At 41.3% G+C, this 21,282-nt stretch overlaps 1 protein-coding gene across 1 annotated transcript in view; it reads left to right on the plus strand.

The window, feature by feature from the left end:
- CDH2 (cadherin 2) overlaps positions 1-21,282 on the plus strand; it is a 212,837-nt gene that overhangs the window by 16,461 nt on the left and 175,094 nt on the right. The window contains exon 2 of the mRNA XM_061170305.1: positions 13,816-13,927. Within this exon, the coding sequence (XP_061026288.1) occupies positions 13,816-13,927 (112 nt within the window). The remainder of the gene's footprint in view (positions 1-13,815; positions 13,928-21,282) is intronic.

The following is a 21,282-nucleotide window of genomic DNA, read 5'->3' on the forward strand; positions in this document are numbered from 1 at the left end:
ACGAGAAGGAAGGGCACCTCTGAAAAGATGGGGATCGCCACCGGGGGTATTTCTGAACCTTGCACGTAGGTGGCAGTATCTCAAATGCCAGCTTCCTGAAAGAAAACCCGGAAGGCACAGGTGGGTTCCCTCCCCCCAGATAAATACAGAATGCTAAATTTAACCTCCCACAGGGAGCCTCTCCCAGATGAATTTTGATTTGCAACCAACACATTCAAACCTTCTACCTGGCCTTCCCCTGTGAGCCCCTTGAGGCTGTCAGCCCGCCACTGTCCCCAGTGTGGGCTCTGTTCGGTAGATGGCTGGGGGACGCACTGTCTTGGGAGCAGGTGTTTTCTGTCTCTCACCACTTGCTGTGGGGTTGCTTTGGCCAAAAAAGGCCATCTACTGGGGAAGATTTCTCCTTAGTTTATAAAGATCAGTCCAGACTGCTTGGTGGAGGCTGGCCCTTGAGCCTGTGGTCAGGTTACAAGAAGCCAAGATGTGCCTTCCTTGGCCTCCGAATGCAGAGCAGAATTAGAGGCAGACAATCCAGTGCTGCCCTCCTAGACCTGTCATTCATAATTTGAAGTGAGAACCTCCACAGGGCTCTTGAATTCACTGCCATTTAAAAATAGCAAATATTGTTCTCACTAGTCTTTAGGCAGGAGATGTTGAAATAATCCCCTTTTTCTGTGCCTCAGCTGTCTCTGCTCATTCACGGGCACCCCCAGGAGTCCTGAGCTGCCTCAGACCTTTACCAAGGCCATGCTGCTACAGCCCTCACCCAAAGGCCTTTGCCGTTTGGCTAAGGTCACCGCGTGGCCTGTCTCCTTGGTCCATGGCCTTCCCTGAAGTCCACCGTCTTTGCTCTGGGCCCTACCTCTGTAAACAAGCACTTTCCTAGAGAATAACCACCGTAAGTTGTGGTCACACATCAAGATCAAAATACCCTGTGGTTTAGGAACTAAAGCCTCTTGATGTTAAAAGCTACCTGCCCAACTATAAAAACCCACCACACTGCACAATCAAGACTACAAACCACCAAGTTGGAAAACAGGCAGGGCCCTAGGAAAGCACCCTTTCTCCCCTGCCCAGAGCCCCAGTACCTCCAGGACTGTTTTCTTCCCCAACACTGGATTCCTTTTTTTGTATTATTTCTCAAAGTCTCCAGAGAGTACACCAAATGCCTAAGTCTTTGAAGGGGCCCGATAAATGGGACCTCTCCTCCCTGAACCAGGTTCTGAACAGAGTGAAATAGAAGCCATAAGAGTCAACAGTTAGGAAAGGAAAATCTCACCATGGTTCTGGTGAGATCTGGGCTGGAAGGCATGGCCTTTATCCGTGGGCTTGTCTGTTGCCAATATGGAAGCGCAGAATTCCATAGACAAGCTCACTCAGTTGCAGGTGGCGCTGCCCCCCACCTACAAGTGCTGCAGGGGATCCGTGAGCTCCCAGCGCGGAAAGTGAGATCACCACGCTTGTTCTCTGTGGGCCTGCGACTCCCAGGTGGGAGGAGTAGCGGGCAGAGCCGGGCACCAGGTGCCCAGATTGTTATTTCGAATTCGGCCTTCAGATAAGTTCAGTTCATCCCTCTTCTCTCTAGGGTAGCAGTTCACACATTTCTTGGTCTCAGGGCCCTTTTACGCTCTTAAAAATCATTAAGTACCCTAATGAGCTTCTATAATGTGGGTAATATCTACCGTTGTTTAGCATATTAGAAATTAAACTGAGGAAATTGTATGGTATTGATTTAATTCATTTAAAAGTATTAAACCCATTATGTAACACAAATACCAATTTTTATGAAAAATAACTATATTTTCCAAAGCAGAACAATGAAATTAGTAGGAAGAGTAACATTGTGCTTTTGTTTTTTTGCACATCTCCATGTCTGACTTAATAGAAGACAGTGGGTTTCCTGTATCTGTTTCTGCGTTTACTCTGTGAAGGTATGACACATCACTCACCCTTTGGAAAACTCCACTTGACACTCGTGAGAGAATGCGAGTGGAAAGGATAAGAATATTGTTATATTATGGAAGTAGTTTTGCCTTTTCAGTTCCCCTGGAAGGATCTCGGGGACCCATAGGGGTCCCGAGACCACACTTTGAGAACTGCTGTTCAGAGTCTGACTGACAGGTGGAGTGGAAACAGATGAGCATATTAGAAAAGCAGAGTTCCTTCCACATGGAAAGAAGCTTCGAGAAGGGAAGATGCACTCCCTCTCTACAGGTTATACAGTGCAATTGTCCAAATGCCAGACTTAAACTACTCAAGATAACCATAGGTGGAAAAAATGCTAGTCTTCAGCCCCGCCGAGTTGAACCTGGAAGTGGTGATATTAGCCCTGTAACCTGTGGGTTAGCATGCAGGGCTGGGGGGCTGGCTTCTTCATGGCTTAACCTAGAGCACCGCCGGGCAGGGTGCTGCTTTGGGAGCAGGTTCAGGAATGGCTTTGAACTCTGACGTTATTGACAGAGCCCTCTTCATGGCAGCACATTTCTGGAGGCTGTGCTGTGAATGTGATTTTCTCACCAGAATAATGGTATAATTGTCTTGATAATTATCTTATCAAGGACTCAGAATTAGATAAATCATCACCATGGCCAACTATTCAAATTAAATCAGAGTTACAGCGACTAGAAGCATTGGTAACCATTTTTAAAAAGTGAAATCATGTTCCAGGTTTTATGAAACGGTCCTAATTGTACATGAAGACCAAGGAATGTGGGGCACAGAAAGTGTACAGAGAGTCTATCACAGGCTGTAATTATGCCCTCATCGATATATCACCTGCTGAAAATGAATATACTCACCATGGTGGGTATTTACTGATAATTTTCCATGTGTGCTTTTAGAAGAGTTTGGGGTTGATTATGGTGGAGGCGGGGTAGGGCGGGGAGTCGGGTGACTTAAAAAGCAAGGTGTTTATAAAAGTTTGACCTGATGTCTTCTCTCTGTTTTTTTTCACATGGTGAACAGAAACACTGTAATTATTCTGTTAACATATATCACAATCATATTTGAGAATCATATTTTAGGAAAAAATTCACGATGGCAGCAGGTAGATTTGTCACTTGGTCTTAATTCTTATAGGACAATTTCCAGCCCTTAGCCAATGTCTGAGGATGCTTCCTGATGGTTTTTGTGTGTGGGTGTGTGCATGTGTGTGTGTGTGAGATGGGGCAGTGGCTAACAGTGGTCCCCAAAGCCTTTTGGTGTAGGTTTGAATATCATCCCTAAATTGACTAGCTAAATGACTCATAGCGATTTCCCTTCAGTTTGCTTCCTTGCCTGCGAAATAGCACTAGTAATAGTACCTACCTTGTAGAGTTGTTGTGAAGATTGTTGAGATATATGCATGGAAAGCATTGTAGCACCGTTCCTAGGCACTCGATAAATATTAGCAATCACCAATATTCAGTGTATTTAGTTAAATTAATTTCCAAGTTGATTATAACCACAGTCTGATGCTACGTACTCTACTACTTGATGACGTTTTGAACCTTGTGTAAAAGCATGTTGCAATCTCTGCTGAGTGTAATGAGTTGATGGGGCAAAATCAATCAAAGGCAGGATTGGCCACATCTACTGGAATTGCTGTAGGCACTTCTGGAACTTTCAGTGGCAGTTTAATTGCATAACTGCCTGAGCCACTGTCTCATGATTGTGTTATACTTTTATAAGCCAAGTCAATCTGTAGGTGTAGTGTTGCTACCCCTGACGTTAAACATCCAGACGCTTATTGTAAACTCCTGTCTATCTTTTGATAGCCACTCCATTCCACAAAGTCTTGATACCTAGGAAGCCTCCCCTCACAGGGGCTGAAGAGATCAGCGACTGCACAGACCTCTGTGGACTTGACTTGCTGCATGTTTGTATATGGTCCTAAGGTCTGATAGGTTCAACTCCTGAGAAGTCCACACTCTAAACTGCACCTCGGATGAGGCACTCCGATTTTTGTCTATCAAGCGTTTGTACTGCAGTGCTGTCTTCTAGCTCAGAGTTCAAGGTCAGCGTGGTTGTCAGGTTCCTGGACCAGCATCAACACCGCTGTTTGACTGTTCTCTTTGTCCTTACTTGATTAAAAGAAATGAAAATCAGGAAAAAATAAAAGTACTGATACCAGAGATATTCAAGGACCCATACTAATAACAGAATTGAAATAAAGATGGACACGAGGTGGGTCACAGGGGGCAGTGTGACCCCTGCACCTAAGGTGGTCTAGGTTGAATTATGAAGGCAAGAAAGAGTTAACCCGTTCAAAACGCCGTGCTCTCCCTCCAGGACAGTACGTGACAAAACAAAAATATCAAAGTCCAGGGTTAAACTTCTGCACATTTCAAGCATATTTCCAGGGATATGAAATTCAAAGTGTCGTCAGTGGCATGACTTATGCAGAGAAAGATCTTTAAAGAGTGGCACTAGCTCTTGAATAATCTTCTTAACATAGCCTCCCACGTCATGGATGGAATCCTGTGAAATGTAGAGAATCTGGCAAATGTATGGTGATAAATTGGATTTAAACATTTAAAAAAAATTAGTCATGCAGAATTGGTCTTGAAGGGTTCCATTATTCTATTACCATGTACCCCACTAACTGCTTTAAAAGTGTCTTCACTTATTGTTTATATTTGCTTATATTGTTTGGAAGACATACAGGCATAATAAAAGCATCATCAGAGCTGCCCCCCCCCCACCGCTACCCACCCACACCCACACATCACCTATTATGAAAGGAATTTCACTTGTTTTCTTTTGTACATGTTTGTGAATGAAGTTTTATTCTTTGTCACCTTGGTTTCTGTTTATTTATTTATTTTTTTATACAGCAGGTTCTTATTAGTTATCTATTTTATACATATTAGTGTATACATGTCAATCCCAATCTCCCAATTCATCACACCACCACCCCACCCTCCCGCCGCTTTCCCCCCTTGGTGTCCATACGTCTGTTCTCTACATCTGTGTCTCTATTTCTGCTCTGCAAACTGGTTCACCTGTACCATTTTTCTAGATTCCACATATATGTGTTAATATATGATATTTGTTTTTCTCTTTCTGACTTATCTCACTCTGTATGACAGTCTCTACATCCCTCCATGTCTCTACAACTGACCCAATTTCGTTCCTTTTTATGGCTGAGTAATATTCCATTGTATATATATACCACATCTTTATCCATTCGTCTGTTGATGGGCATTTAGGTTGCTTCCATGATCTGGCTATTGTAAATAGTGCTGCAGTGAACATTAGGGGTGCATGTCTTTTTGAATTATGGTGTTCTCTGGGTATATGCCCAGTAGTGGGCTTGCTGGGTCATATAGTAGTTCTGTTTTTAGTTTTTTAAGGAACCTCCATACTGTTTTCCATAGTGGCTGTATCTATTTACATACCCACCAACAGTGTATCACCTTGGTTTCTTTTCAGTATTCCTACTTCACAAAATTCTTTAAAAATATTTCTCGGGTATTTATGTAGCAAAGAGATAAAAGTCTTCACAAAAAAAACCCCAACAATATCATGACAGTAGCTAACCCTTGTCTTACGGTGAATCGGGTGTTGTTGCTATGCTTCATAGCAATCCTATGAGACCAGTACTACTCTTCTTCTTCTTCTCCTCCCCCTCCCCTTCCCCCCCCCTTCTTCTTCTTCTCCATATTATTATTATTATGGAAGAGGTGGAGGCACAGATGAATTTATAAAGCTTGTCAAGGTCACATAGGTAGCCAGAGGGGAGCCAGGATTTAAACCTAAGCAGGTTTGCTTGGAGGCCCTGGTGTTAACTATTACATACATTCCTGCCTTTGTTTCCATAAAGAATAAGGGGAGCAGACATATAAAGCAAAAAGAGTTTTCCAGCTTTATGGACTGCATTTGATCATCTACCTTCTCAGTACTTTAACTGTTAGTAGATTCTGACCATCTGGAAGGGAAAAAAGGAAGAGATCGATGTTTGGGGTGGGGGAAACCCCAGACATTCAACTGATTAAACTTGAAGAGTTTATGATAATCAGCAGAGCCTAGGTTTTAGGTAGGCTGTCTTCAGAGCCAGAAAGAAAAGAGGAAGGTTCCATTAGGTTTGGGCTGCTTTCAGATGTGAAACGTTGAGCCAGTCACCATGAATGATCTTGATCAGGAAGAAGAGGGAGAAGTGAGGGGGATGGAAAGGTCCACTCTGGCTTTGGTGGAATATTTAAGAGCTTGGATTCAGGAGTGACTTGGAGGAAATTGGAAAGCAGAGCCAGTGACCAAGGAAGACTATAAAAAAGAATCACGGTAATAGGAACCTCAAAGTGTAGTGGACTCAACTTGAAAGCTCGTGGTACTGAGACTACGGGAAAATTATAACGAGAATGAAAAGCGATGTCACTGTGGGTTCAGAACCGGAACAGATAGACCAATCCTAACAGGCCCGCAGAACTCCTCAGCTCCCATTATGCTTCTGTCCTTTTTAGACAAGGAGCTCGATCTTCAGCCTGGGAAGGGCAGAGCAAATACTTGTAAGAGGAAATTGAAACTCAAGATAGGTGAGCTGATTGTATGAGCACGCAGAGCGACACTAAATGAGCTGGGATCCTCTGGCCAGCGTGAATTTCATCCTGGTGGGCCAGGAGGACTTGCCCACTGCTTTCATCTTGGAAGAATTGTGGAGAACAGAGGAATTACTAATGGACTGGGGATGGGTTAATGTCCCAATTAAAAGAAAAGCCAAATCCAGAAAATGTGGTGTTCAAACAAAAGAATAGAGGGCCCCATGCTGACCTGGGGCAGAATTCTCCAGCCAGTAATGAGGAAAGGTTGGCTTGCAATTTTCATTTTCAGATGTACACAGTAACTAGGAGACAGCATGGAATTGTTCAGAACAGAAAAAAATAATTGTTTCTTTATTCCCTTTTGTTGCAAAGTTATTCAACTTGGAGACAAGGGTGGAAAGGCAGGCATGCCCATATCTGGAGTTCAGAAAGGTTTGGGGAGATGGAGGTATTGGGTTGGATGTGTGGCTGCCCAGTGCTGCACGGGCACTTGTTAAACATACTGATTTATCCACCACAGCTCTTAAGATTCTGTGTTAGTGAGTCTTGGGTTGGGACCCAGGAATCAGAGATTTTGGTGAATGTCCCAGATTACTTGCTATGCTGAGTAAGTTGGGAATGACTGGGCTTTAGGACAGATGTACGAGGTAGAATCATGTTGTCGTCATGGTATCAATACTGATATACTTAGGGCTAATACACTGAATAACCATGTGCCAGACACTATTCTGAGTGCTTTACACATGTGATCTCATTTTATCCTCACACCCGCCTTGTGCGTGGGTGCTGTCTCAATATACATATTGTACACATGGGGGAACTGGGGCTTCTGAGGTCTCACAGATAGTAAGGGATGGGCAAGATAGTAAGTGATGGGCAGGATTCAAACTCAGGCAGTCTGGCGTGTTGAAAGTCTGGGCTGTCCCTCTTAAGAGCCTGGTTTATGACTCTGGGTCAGTGGGAAGGGCCATGTCTGGGCATGTGTCATGCCCTGTCTTTAGCATCTGAGTAGCATCATTATGAAGACATTGGGGTGATCCAGACAGCCGGGAGGAATGACTAAATCTGGATGGAATTATTAATTTATCGAGATCAAGTCTTGGAGGGTTCAATGTAATTGCTACCCCTCAGGGCCCCACGTCAGAGCAAAGATACTGGAAGCCACTACTTAACAGTTGCCTGGTAAAAAAGACCTGGGTTGTTTGGGTTGACTGCACGCTCAATATAAATCAACAGGGCCTTTGTCTCTGCTGTACCTTTTGCCTGGGATGCCCTCTTCCACTTCCTCCTTATGGAAGGAGGCAAAATTTCTTTCTCCTGGCAAAATTTTAATCATCTTTAAAGGCAGAGCCTAAATGTCACTGCAGCTATGGAGTCTTCTTTGATTTCTACAGGCAGATTTATCATCCCATTCTGCTGCTTTAGCACTTTGTTCCTGACGTTATAATTTTGCGATTATCTTTCTTAGTTTGTGCCACTCATGTCCACGGTCACTCAGCTGGAAACACGGAGGGGGAGGGCAAAACCTCCTCCCTCCCTCCCTCCCCTCCCTCCCTTCCACTCGAGTCCCTGCCGAGGAATCAATTTTAACTGTCTGCATATTGATACAATCGCCCCTTTCTCATTCCTGCAGCCCCTGCCTGATTCAAGTCTGTGCCCTAACTTGTCGCCGACCTGTCACTTGTTGTCGCCGACCTGTCACTTGTTGCCCCCCAACAAAACACACACATTTCCCACGAAGCATCAGAGAATTCTCTATCAAACACAATCTGCCTGTGCTGAAAATGTGTGCCTGGCTCCCCACAGCCAACAGGATAACCCCAAGCCCCCAGCCATCCATGATCTAACCCTGTCTAACTCTCCAACCTCAACTTTTGACTCCCTGCCTTGCTTCTTGGACTCCCGTGACACTGAACTCATTGTAATTCCCCAGGCAGTGTGCTGTTTCTTGCTGCCTTGTTCTGGCTCAAGCAGTGACCGCCTGGGATGGCTGCCCTGCCCCCCACTGCCTGGCTCGTCCTGGGCTCGGCTTGGGAGGCCCCCAGATCCCTGACCTGGGCTCTCCCCATGCCCTCTGCATCCCTCTACCTCTCATTGCCACTTTCTACTGCAGTTATCTCTATTTTGCTCTCACTTGAAGCCTTGAACGGATTCCTAAGTGCAGGGCTGTGTTTGCTTCAGTTTCCCAGTGGCAAGTGGACACTTCGTACATGTTTCTGCAAAGAATTGTAATTATTTGTCCTACTTGGCAAGACTAGAGGATTAGAATCTTGCCTCTTCCTCTTCCTGGAGGTGAGGTCTTGGGTATTCACCTCTGAGGGAGAATCTGTTTGCTTATTTGTAAAATTCGGATAATTACAGTCCCCTGGGGGGCTATTGTGAGAATTAAAGGAGATGGCGGTGTTTTATAAAACTTAACATCCTATTCCAGGGATCCACACACTTCAGTCCTGCTGCCTGAGTTTGTATGGCCAAGAATCTTTTTCACATTTTTAAATGCTTTTTTAAAAATCATAAGAATAATAAATAATCTTTTTTTTTTTTTAATTTTATTTATTTATTTATTTTATTTTTGGCAGTGTTGGGTCTTCGTTTCTGTGCGAGGGCTTTCTCTAGTTGCGGCAAGCGGGGGCCACTCTTCATCGCGGTGCGCGGGCCTCTCACTGTCGCGGCCTCTCTTGTTGCGGAGCACAGCCTCCAGACGCGCAGGCTCAGTAGTTGTGGCTCACGGGCCCAGTTGCTCCGCGGCATGTGGGATCTTCCCAGACCAGGGCTCGAACCCGTGTCCCCTGCATTGGCAGGCAGATTCTCAACCACTGCGCCACCAGGGAAGCCCAATAATAACTTTTGACCCTTGAAAATTATATGAAATTTCAATTTTGATGTCCATGAATGAAGTTTTATTTGAATGACCAGAGCCATGTTTATTCATCTGCTGATTGCCCACTTTTGCACTTCGGCAGTGGAGCCGAGTAGGTTCAGTGGAGACCCTGTGACCTGAAAAGCCTCAAATATTCACTCTCTGGCCCTTTACAGAACCCGGGTGCTGAGCCCTACGTTATTCAAGTTAGGAAAATGCATGCGATTCACTGCCCCCTCCTTGTACACGGAACTTTTTGAGGGGAGGTTTCCTCTCTTTGAACTTCTGGAACCTCCTCCTGGTCCCCGCAGTGATGAGTTAGTGTCGGGGGGAAGCCACAGGGGCTGGCTTTGGGCTTTCGGAAAAGGAGAACGTTCCAGTAAGAGTTTCGTGGGCTGTTGGGATAGATAGTGAGCTCCGCACTGCTGTGGGTGTTAAGGGTAGTGGTCACTAGTTTTCTGGGTCACTGTGGAGCAGGGTGTCACGCCATTGGCCCTATTGACATCTGGGGCTGGATAATTCTCTGTGGTAGGGGCTGTCCTGGGCATTGTGTAATGGTTGGCAGCATCCCTGGCCTCTGGCCACTAAAAGCCAGTGGCATCCCCTCTTCCAGTTTCAGTGACAGATGTGTCCAGATGTTGCCAGATGTCCCCTGAGGGGGCAGTACCACCCCGGGTTGAGAATGAATGTTGGAGAGCGTTGAAGCATTATGGGTGAGACTACAAAACTTTCAATGTCCAAAAAAGCTGTTGGCACTAGAGGCTTCATGAGTTGGAGTTGGCTTCCCTGGATGGGTTGTGTCACCAGCTCCGGGGTCTCGCATGATCCCAGACTTAGTCCCAACCCCTGTTTTGTAAGGTTGCTGTGAGCATTAGATGAGATATCCACGCATCTACAAAAGACCTGTTTGGAGATTGTATTCATTTCAGTGCTTTCCTGTCTGCTTTAGGATCATGTTAATTTTGTTATTCCTGCACTGAATATTAAGAGGGGAAATTAATAATAAATTAATAGGGAGAAATACATATTTGAATAATTTTATGGAGCCTGTTTTTAAGAAAACACATTATAGAATAATAATAGCATGTTATTTTGTGGATCCATTTTGTCTTGGGGAAGAAGACTTCAGAAAAGTTTCAGTTGTTTAAAAATATGAAAATCTCATAAAGTAATACAGGACGCCCATGGCTGTTTAATATTGGTAGTCAGCATTTGTTAGAGATGTGCTTTACAAACACGGTTTCAGGAATTCTCATAGCCACCCTATGCGGGTAGTAGATACTCTTTTCCTTGATAAGGAGAAGGGGGACAGAAGTTCCCTTTTCTGAGATAAGGCGGAGACGGAAGCTCAGAGATGAACATTCACGGTGTTACGGATGGACTTGATGTGGCCTTGAAATCCCATTCCTGTGGGTTCAGATGGGGAGCACATTGCTGCTTATTCCTCTCCCTTAGGGCAGATCCATGAGAAGACAAGACACTAGGAGTGGAGTTAAAGAAGAGATGACAGTCTTCCTCTAGTCTGTAGATTTCATTGCCCTCTGAGAGTTCACCTAGAAAACCACACACTGCCCTAAGTAGTAGTAGGGTTACTACCACCCACAGGATGGAATGTGACCCTTGTTTGTCTCTGGCCTGCTGCCCCCTCCGAGCTCTGTTCCCATCTACCTCTTGGGGTTGGATCCCCACCATGGCTCCCCTCTGTAGCGGGAAGGCTGGAGGTAAAAAGGCCCCTTGACCCCTAACCTGTCACTGGGACACAGATTTAGAACACATCGGTCCAACTTATATGGCGAACTTGGGACTTCCCTTTGTTTGTTTTAGTTAGCTAAAAGCTAAGTAGAAGCGCTTGCTCTGTGCCAGGGCCGGTATAAACGTCTGGATGTTTGCAGCTGGCAAGTAGCAAAATATCACCCTGTGTCCCAAACTCGATGGCTGTTGGAGGCCCAAGTTCTTACTTCTCAGAGAGTCCTAGCAATTTTCTCTTTCTCATTTTGAAATATGTAGAGCGGGCAGGGTATACAGGGAATGATATACTTTGCACCCACATGTCTGTGCACACCTTCACATTTTACCCTGTTTGCTTTAGATTCTTTTAGAAAGAAATGAATTATGACAAATAAAATCAAAGCTACCTGTAGGATTCTTCCTGATGCTTTTCCTGACTCACCTTCCCCTGGGGTAGCGACTCTCCTAAATTTGGTGCTTATCGCTACTTTGTATATTTTTATATTCTTACTACATATGTGTGTCGTACATTAGCCTTTGAATTCATACCTTACATATAAAAACAGTCATCAATCACGCTTTGGATTTTTGGTTTTTGTTTGCACGATTTAGACTGCAGTGCACCATGTTGCCAATCTGAATGTGGAATGTCGTATGAAGAGATTTCTGAACTTACTAAAGATAATAGTCGTTCCTAGGTTGATTTATAATTAAATTTCTCTTTCAGCCTTACATGAAAGTTAAAGAAACTGAGTATTTGTTTGTTTTGAGATGGAACCTTGTGGATAGATGTAGCTCCAATTCTTCCACTTTAATGCTTTTTTTTTTTTTTTTTTGACTAAGTGAAAATTTATTGGTCCATTTCTCCTACTGATGGGCATTTAGGTAGTTTCTAGGTCCTGCAGTTACAGCCATGCTGCAGTGAACATTGCTGCACATGTTGACTGGGGCGCCCATGGGAGAGTTTCCCAGGGAATATACCTGCCATGTAGGATATATCTACTTTTACCTTTACTAGGATTTTCCGAATTGCACTCCAAGGTGACTGTACCAGCGTCCACTGATACCTATGTAAGGGGGTTGATTGCTCTGTATCCTTGACTTGAGACAATCTTTTCTTGCCCATAACAGACTCAGTATTGTTTGCTAATTTGATGGGTCTGACCTAATATCTCACTGTTGCTCCAAATACATTTTTGAGATTAGATACTGTGTGAGATTTAACAAAGTCCAAATGTCCTTTTCTCTTGATTTTCTCGGATCTGAAAAGAATCCTTTAAACACGAGATTAGTCTGGATTCTTGCAACCTCAGTATCTGCAATACTTCCCATGCATCATCCAGGAAGTCCTTCAGTTGTGAAGCTGTGCTGTATGGCTTCATTCAGACAACTGTTTTGAGGTCTCCCTATTTCTGGGGCCTCCCTTTCTCCTTCGTCCCAATTTCTGGTTCTCCTCCCCAGGGCAGACTGATCCTAAGGCTGGCCCTGGAGCTTTTGAAATCCCTACTTCAGGCAGCTTCTGTCCACTCTCTTCCTCCTGTACTTGGATCCCCATCAGGGCCGGGTAAAGATTTTTATAACTAACGTCAATGCTGCGTGAGTTCTACTGAGGCTTAATCATCCTGTGATGATGTCAGTAGGAAGTAGGGAAATTAACTCGGGGTGGGGACGGTGGCAACAGGTGGATAGCACTTGGTATGACGGAGATTTCAGCCCACTGGGTAGTTAGCTGTGTATGTGATGAGACAGAAGAACACGGCAAGAGATAGGGACTTTCTCATTTTTAAGTATAAAAAGGAAACACAGTTATATTAATTTTTATTTACATTTTTAATGTGTTCTTGCCCTTGATCAAATTAGAGAAAGATACACTTTTTTTTTAAATTAAAGTATAGTTGACTTACAATGTTGTGTTAGTTTCAGGTGTACAGCAAAGTGATCAGTTTTATATATATATATATATATATATATATATATTCTTTTTCAGATTCTTTTCCCTTATAGGTTATTAGAAGATATTGAATATAGTTCCCTGTGCCATACAGTAGGTCCTTGTTTTTTATCTATTTTATATATAGTAGTGTATATCTGTTAATCCCAAACTCCTAATTTATCCTTCCCCTGCCTTTCCCCTTTGGTAACCATAAGTTTGTTTTCTATCTGTGTCTGTGAGTCTAGAGAAATATATACTTTCGATTGGCTGGTTTTACTTGGTATAAGGCACTCTATATCCTGCAGTAAGTATATTGCAATTTTGTTTTTTAATTCAAGGGTATATTGAAACAAACTTCATAGAGAATTAGACGAGAATATAAAAATCAATATACACAAACGTATACATGTTTCTTGCGAAGTTAAGTTAGTGACGGTGATTTGTGGAGCCTCAAAACTCTCGGGCTGTCCCCCCACCCCCTGCTTCACTTGAGAGTTTTTCATTCACAGTGACCATTTTAATGGAAATGTTCAGTCCTTAGAAGAACCTGGAATGTGCATTATTTAGATTTTACTGGACAAGTGGGATTTGTTTCTTCTACCCAAGTTATCAAAAAGATTAACCCTTTGACCTCTACACTCTAATCGCAACCACTCTGAAAACAAAGGGGTTATTTGTACAAAATAGTGGGAAAAGCAAGGCTTTGTGCCAAGTGGGACGTTTCTCCGTTGAAGGAGGTGGCAATCACGGCACACATTTTTTTCCTTGTGTTGCAGGCGTCTGTGGAGGCTTCTGGTGAGATCGCGTTATGCAAGACTGGATTTCCTGAAGATGTTTACAGCGCAGTCTTGTCCCAGGATGTGCGTGAAGGACAGCCTCTTCTCAATGGTAGGATCTCAAAAGATACATTTGTACCCACAGCGTCTGTGCTCTTGAAACGCTGTTCCACGCTGCAGTTAAAAAAGTCTCTAAATGATCCCTACTGTACAATAACTATGAATTTTTCACTGTCCCTGTAATTAAACTGTAGGGACTTTATTTTAGGATTACAGAAAAGCTCACGAATCTCTTATGTACATACCTGGAAGGCTCCCAATCTCTTGAAAACATCAGAGACCTTTCATTTTTCATTTACAGTGGAAACCATCGCACAATTAATTTTTACAATTTTCTGCCTACATTCTACTTATGTTGCAAAATCATATTTACCAAATATCTGATTCTACTGCTTTTAAAAATTATTTACAGCTGTCATCTACTTAGTATTTTGAATCAAAGAAATGGCTATAATTATTATCTCTGCTGAGACATGTCAAACTTTAATATTTAGCAAAATTATAATGAACAGATTTAGCAGGTAAAGTCTCAAGACAGGAGCATGAAATCCATATTTTTATTATGCCATTGTTTATAGAAATTACTAGATAGCTGCTTTAGTCGTAACATGTGTGAATTTCCAATATAGACTCATCTCCTGTCTAAATATGGATCAAGGTCATCATAGTTATCATATGAAAACTCTTGCCAATAAGTCTAGATTAAATCTGAAATAAAACTTGAAATCAAAAGCAAAATTCAAAGTCCCTTCTGTTACCTCTAATTGAAAGCAAATAAAATTTTGGGTAGTAATATTTTCATGGACTTATTTATCATTACACAAAATGTCATTGAAATAGGAAAGCAAGAAGAATTGATTAAGAAGTTGTATTTAGGTTCTAATTTCCCACAAATCGTGCATCTCTCTGAGCCCGTTTTAGACAGTCGCTTTTAGAAAATCTGAGCGACCTCAACTAATTAATTTACACAGGGCTCTACCACACAGCCTTAATTGAAGTGTCTCTGTGGCTCTGACAAACCTTAGTGGTACCATACTTAAGAGTACCATAGACAGAGGACTTTGAAATGTAAATGGACCCTACTAAGCATCTGTGGTGCAGGTTATCTTTTATTTTCATTTCTGTTCTGATTGTGATTTGCTTACACCTATGTGATCTTTCTGAAGTTGATTTATTATTTAAAGACATCCTCCCGTCCCTGCCTCATCACATGGTATTTTAATGAGTAGATGTTAAATCAGTCTGTCTCAATGCTGAATTGCTATCTCATCTAGTGGTTAATGGTTGATGTGATAGAGGTTTAATTCAAATCAAAGTGTGTAGTTTTTTTTTTACTTAATACAAGTCTCCGAGTTCTGCACATTTGTCATTTTCTTTAAATCTGTAAATTATTATGTGGCATCCTAGGACCTATGTGACCTTAAATATTATTTGAATGCTGAAAAAATATATTGATATGATTCTAAAGAATAATTCAGGCAGAGCAAAAATGTCAGTGGAATTTGTTGCATTTTTGCATTTTATTTTTGAGATACATTTTTAAATGGATAATTCCTTCTCCTACTTTCTCCTTCTAAAAGCTTGTTGAAATTTGCTGGTTACAAATGAACACATGGTCTGTCTCTAGAAGCCATTGATTTAAGATGAAATACATTGGCATGCCGAATAGTTTTGAAAATGAAAGCCTGTTTTTTAGTTATTAGATAATGATGGTGACAGTAGAAACCGGACACAGCTGATTGCCAGTGTCATTTTAGTATAACCTAGAAACTTGGGACTTCGCTAGACTTGTAAATATAAAAGATTGAAAATACTTCTGACTTTGTGCTCTAGCCATCTCTGAGGGGAGTGTGTATGACAGTCTCTGGTAGAATTTCTATGCTTTCCGTGTGCCAAGTTATTACCATTTTTATCTTTTAGCCTTGTTGATAAAACTGTTCCTCTCGTGACACACCATTATTTTGTTTCTTTATCATTCACAGAATATGTTAAAGAGCACCAGCATCTCAATGTGTGAAACAGAAAGTTCATAGTATTGATTCATAGAAAAAACTTTTCTTTTTGGAAGGAGGAGGGCTTTTGTGAAACATCAACATTCCTTTTTACATGAGTGTTGTCACTGGTTATGTTTATTTGGGAGAATCGTTACTTAGAAGAATTCTAGTTATTTATTTGTTTATTTTTCCCTTTTCTGTCTTTTTGGAGTTTTTAGTGAGATGATAATCCAAAGTTGGGTGTGTCCACTGAACCCAAATAAATACCATGCCATAATTATATTCACGAATTCTACGTTCTTTGCTAAGTCCATTCACCATGTATATTCTAAAGCTGAGAGGAATCTATTGCAAGGCCAACCAGAGTGATCACTTTTGCCATGGTTTTATGATTTACAGTGTTCAAGGAAAGAAGTAATTGTGCATAAGAAATATGCAACAGTTTTCCAAGGCATTTGCCTCATGGCAGGCTCTACCATATTAAGGTTGACATTCGAGTCTAAAAACCTGTTGAAGTCATGACTCCTAACTCTTGACGCTTCCTTTAATTTCCCACTGATGACATTTGGGGAAAGGAAGACAGTAGTCCAACTGTATGTATAGGATGGTTTCATAGTGTACGTTCCTGGTGCACTAGACTTTGTACAAAAGTTTAACATTTGGGTGTATAAGTGCCATGAAAGCTGATTCTTTTTCAAACAGTGAAGTCATAATCTTTGTGAAGGTGCTTGAAAAACATCAAGCATTGGATAGAGAGAGACGGTGTTCTAGTCATGTTAGAAAAGCGGGCTCTAGTCTAAAGAGCGTCCTCTTCTCCCCATCTTCCCCTTCTGTTTTCTGCTGTTGTAATGAATTTCATAGAAAGACTGGACCCAATGAGCTAGTGCTATCCCTCCAATTTCTCTTACGGTTTTCATCAGTGAGTTTTTGGTAAAATCATAAAGAGGGCAAATGTATTTTGTGATAAACCTTCACATTTCACATTATATCATGTGGAATATTTCCACTCTTTTGAAAAGAGGTCAGTACTTCAAAAAAATGGTTATCTAGGCCTCTGTTCCATTTTGTTAGCAAAACCAGATTTTACTTAACTGTGCCTCTATTTTTGCACTTACAGGTGGTTTCCAGTTTTTCTCTTACATAGTGTGCTGCTGTGGAGATTCTTTTTTAGCGAACTCTGATTTTTCTTTAGGGATATTTTCTTTGGGGATTTGTGTTCAAAAGTAAGATTACTAGGCCAAAGGGAATGGAGAGTGTATTTTTTTTTTTTTTTTTGCATTTTTGTAGAACTCTTCTTTTCAGGGCTGAAAGTATGTTAGTTCTTTTCTCCATCCTCATTACCATTGAATTTTACAATGTTTTTCATTTTTCTACTTCCCCTCAGGTGAAAAACATTCCTTTTTTATCGTGTGGTATTCTCTGTTTGCCTTTTGTAAATCAGGATCAGTTTTAATATGTTTAGGTCGTCATTTTTACCTTGCATTTTTCTATTCTGTTTTAAAAGCATTTCTTGCCAACCCCCTCATTTTACAGGTAAGCAAATTGGAGCTCAGAGGCATAATAGGCTTTTCCCATGACTGTACAGTTCTTTAGATTGTTAACTATAGATCCGGAATTAGAACCCAGGTTTCTGATACCTAATTTAGTGATGATGATGATGATGAAAAAAGCCATTATGCAGTAACACAGGGAAGAGTGAGAGCTAGCCTACCTGTCCGTGTGTCTCGTGACAAGTTTATCTTAGAGTTGGTCTTCTTTATTTCCCACTTAACACCATGGTTTGTGTGTTACTAGACGCATTTGGGAATTGGTGACTCTAAGGCAAACAAACCCCCCTATGATTAAAAAATCTCTCTCAATGATTGTCACTATGAGTATTTTGTGCATACCTGTTTACAAGCAGAAACATTTAGGGCTTTAGAAAATAATATTTAGTCTTGAATATTTAACTTACAGTCCACTGAACTAGAAAAAATCTCTTGTGGGAGCACATTACTTGAAATAAAATAACTGCAATCATAAATTTTCATTCTGTCACCAGCAGTGTATCTGACACTAGGAAATAACAACCATGCTGCGATATCAGCAGAGAGCATCTAAGCTGTTTTTAGGGTGGATGTGAAGAGTGATTTTCCTGTGTGTTTTGCATTGGTGGTCCGCATGCTTAGACATCTCGCTAAGTAAACTCCTCCAACTCTGGTCAACATAAATAGCAACCTGCAATTACCAAGAAGCTCTTCAGTAATGCATTCAGACCCACCAACTCTGGGCAGCCCATGATGATTATTTTCAACTAGATGGAATTTGATTTAGATTAGTTTACTTACTGATTGAGGCTCGTCTGCATTAACATGGTGAGAGGAAGCCGTCATACGGTATCTTTAGATACCAGTACTGAAATTTTTTTATTATCTAGTAGGACTATACAACTGCACTACTTTTTTAGTAATATAAGTGCTTGTGTATGTTACGCATTACTGAATTGGGAAGCCATCTATATTTTAAGCAGTTCTGCTGTGTTCCAGGCTTGTATGAGTATGTTAGGAAACCTTGGCTTTTGTTTAAATTAGTGTGTTTTTTTTAATATTTTGATAAATCTTTTTTTTGTTGTTATTGAATGTGTAAATGTTTTAAGATATTTAAAAGGTAGGTTTCTAAACATCTTGTTTATACCGTTGGGCAGCCTTTTACACTTTACTGATTCCCAATTGATTGTGGGGAAAAGGTGTTAAGGACTGAGATTGTTCTCTTGGATATTGATGATAGGCTCTTAGGAGTTACAAATGAAATAAAGATTCTCAGGGGTGGAGAACTTTTTTTTTAATACCTTGTGGCATTTATCTTTTAAAGAACTTTAAGGATGTAATAAGATCAACATAAGAACTAAGAAATTTCATCCTTGTTTTCATTGTAATCATTTAGACTTTATTTAAGACTTGGAATTTTTTATATCCCTTTCAATGTGATGTATTTTAGGTCCAGGTTTCTTAATACAATGCTGCAAACCAAGATAAGCCAGTTTGGTTTGTCTCTCTTTTTTTTTTTTTAAAGTCCTTTTGCAGTTATTCATAGCCTTCAGTAATTTGGAGTAGCTGAGGTCTGCCGTCTCACGAACTAGGAGCCAGATCTGTGATAAAGAAAGTAAGTCACACCTCACCTGTGCAAACGTATCAGCAAGCAGGCACTGAACGGTTTAAAAATCTGTCCTCCTAAGATCAGGGAGCCCCTCTCGGTCTGTCCTTTTAGCCTGTCTAGTAAGCATCTGGTGGAGAGTAGAAAATGAACACAATAAATAAGTAAAATTTACTTTATGCTAGATGCTATGCTGAAAAATAATGCAGAGAAGGGAAATAGGGAGAATGTGTGGTTTTGTTGTTTAAATAGGATGGTCAGGGAGGTGTCATTGCATAGGAGACATTTGAATAAGAATTGATGTTGCACATGGTCCAAGAGCTATAGATAACTGGGAGAGGAACATTTGAAATAACAGCAAACAGCAAGTGCAAAGACCCTGAGGCAGGATTGTGTCTGAAATGTTGAAGGGGCAGCAAAGAGCCTCCATGTGACAAGACGTGGAGAGCGGAAAGGGCAGAGTAGTAGGGGGTGAAGTCAGATGAGGCTGGAACAGTGGCGGGCCACGTTGTGTGGGGTCCTGTAGACCACCGTGAGGACGTAGGCTTTGACTACAAGGAGGTAAAAAGCTATCACAAGGCTTTCAGCAGAGGAAAGACATGATCTGACTGACAAAATAGTATTATTCTGGCTGTTGTGTTGAGAAAAACCCCAAAGGGGATATGAGGGGAAGAGGAGACAAAGTAGGAGGCTAGTGATAATCTAGGTGAGAGAAGACAGTGGCTTGAACCAAGGTAGTAGTTGTAGAGGTAAGAAAAGGGGGTGGACGCTGAATAGTAAAAAAATAATTTATTGAAGTGAAATTTACATAACATAAAATTAACCATTTAAGAGTGAACCATTCAATGGAATTTAGTGCCTTTCAGTGTTTTGTAAGCACCGCCTCTATCTAGTTCCAAATAATTTTTACCACTTCTAAGTATAAAACTCCTTATCCATTAAGCATTTTCTCCCAAATCCTCTTCAGTTCCACAGATCTTTTGTGTCTGGCTTCTTTCACTTTAGCATGTTTTGGAGGTTCATCCAGATTGTAGCACGTATCAGTACTTCATTCCGTCTTACGACTGAATAGTATTCCATTGTACGTGTGTATATGTGTATATAGTTTACAATTTGTTTACCCATCATTAATTGATGGACATTTGGGATCTTATCACCTTTTGGCTATTGCGAATAGCGCTGGTTTGAACATGGGTATACATATACTTTTTTGAGTACCTTTATTCAATTCTTTTGGGTATATACCTGGGAATGGAATTAAGAGGTCGTATAGTAATTCTGTGTTTAACTTTTTGAGGAACTGACAAACTGTTCTCCACAGCAGCTGAATCATTTTGCATTCCCACCAGCACTATGCAAGGGTTCCAAGTGTTCAGCATTCTCACCAAAACTTGTTATTTTCTGTTTATTTTGATAGTAGCCATCCTAGTGAGTGTGAAGTGGTACCTCTTTGTGGTTGTGATTTGCATTTCCCGAATGACTAATAATGTTGAGAATCTTCTCATGTGTATCATTGGTATATCTTCTTTAAAGAAAGGTCCTTTGCCCATTTTTTAATTGTTTGGTTTTCATTTTTGAGTTGTAAAAGTTTTTATGTATTCTGGATACTAGACCCTTATCAGATAGATGATTTGTAAGTATTTCTCCCATTCTCTAGGCTGTCTTTTCATTTTCTTGATAATGTTCTTTTATGCAAAAAGTTTCTAACTTTGACGAGGTACAACTTACCTGTTTTTCCTCTTATTGCTCTTGCTTTTGGTGTCACATCTAAGAATCCATTGTAAAATCCAAGGTCGTAAAGATTTATTCCTGTGTGTTCTTCTAAGATTTTTATGATTTTAGCTCTTCTATTTAGATCACTGACCCATTTTGAGTTATTTTTTGTATGTAGTGTGAGATAGATGTCCAACTTTGTTCTTGGAATATGTTTTGGCGGTAGAGCTGACACGATCTGATGGATTGGTTGTGAGAAAAGAGGGGTCAAGGATGACTCCGTGATATTTGGTCTGAACCCTGGGTAGGACATTAGTCACTGTGATGGGAACGATTGGGAACTTGGTTTGAGTGTGTGGAGGTGAATATCAAAGATAGGTAAGAAGACATTTAGTTGTGGGTTTGGGGTTTAGTGGAGTGGGCTGGGCTCTAGAGTGGGGAGTCTTAAGTGTATGAAGGAAAGCCATGACCCATGAAATCATAAGAGGATTTTCACTACGTGTGAGGAGGAGAAAACCAAAGAGAGAAAGAAATGGTTTTGTATGGTGCCTTTGAGCACTCCAGGGTT

The sequence above is a fragment of the Eubalaena glacialis genome, chromosome 15 (genome assembly GCF_028564815.1).
Source record: "Eubalaena glacialis isolate mEubGla1 chromosome 15, mEubGla1.1.hap2.+ XY, whole genome shotgun sequence".
Taxonomy (NCBI): domain Eukaryota; kingdom Metazoa; phylum Chordata; class Mammalia; order Artiodactyla; family Balaenidae; genus Eubalaena; species Eubalaena glacialis.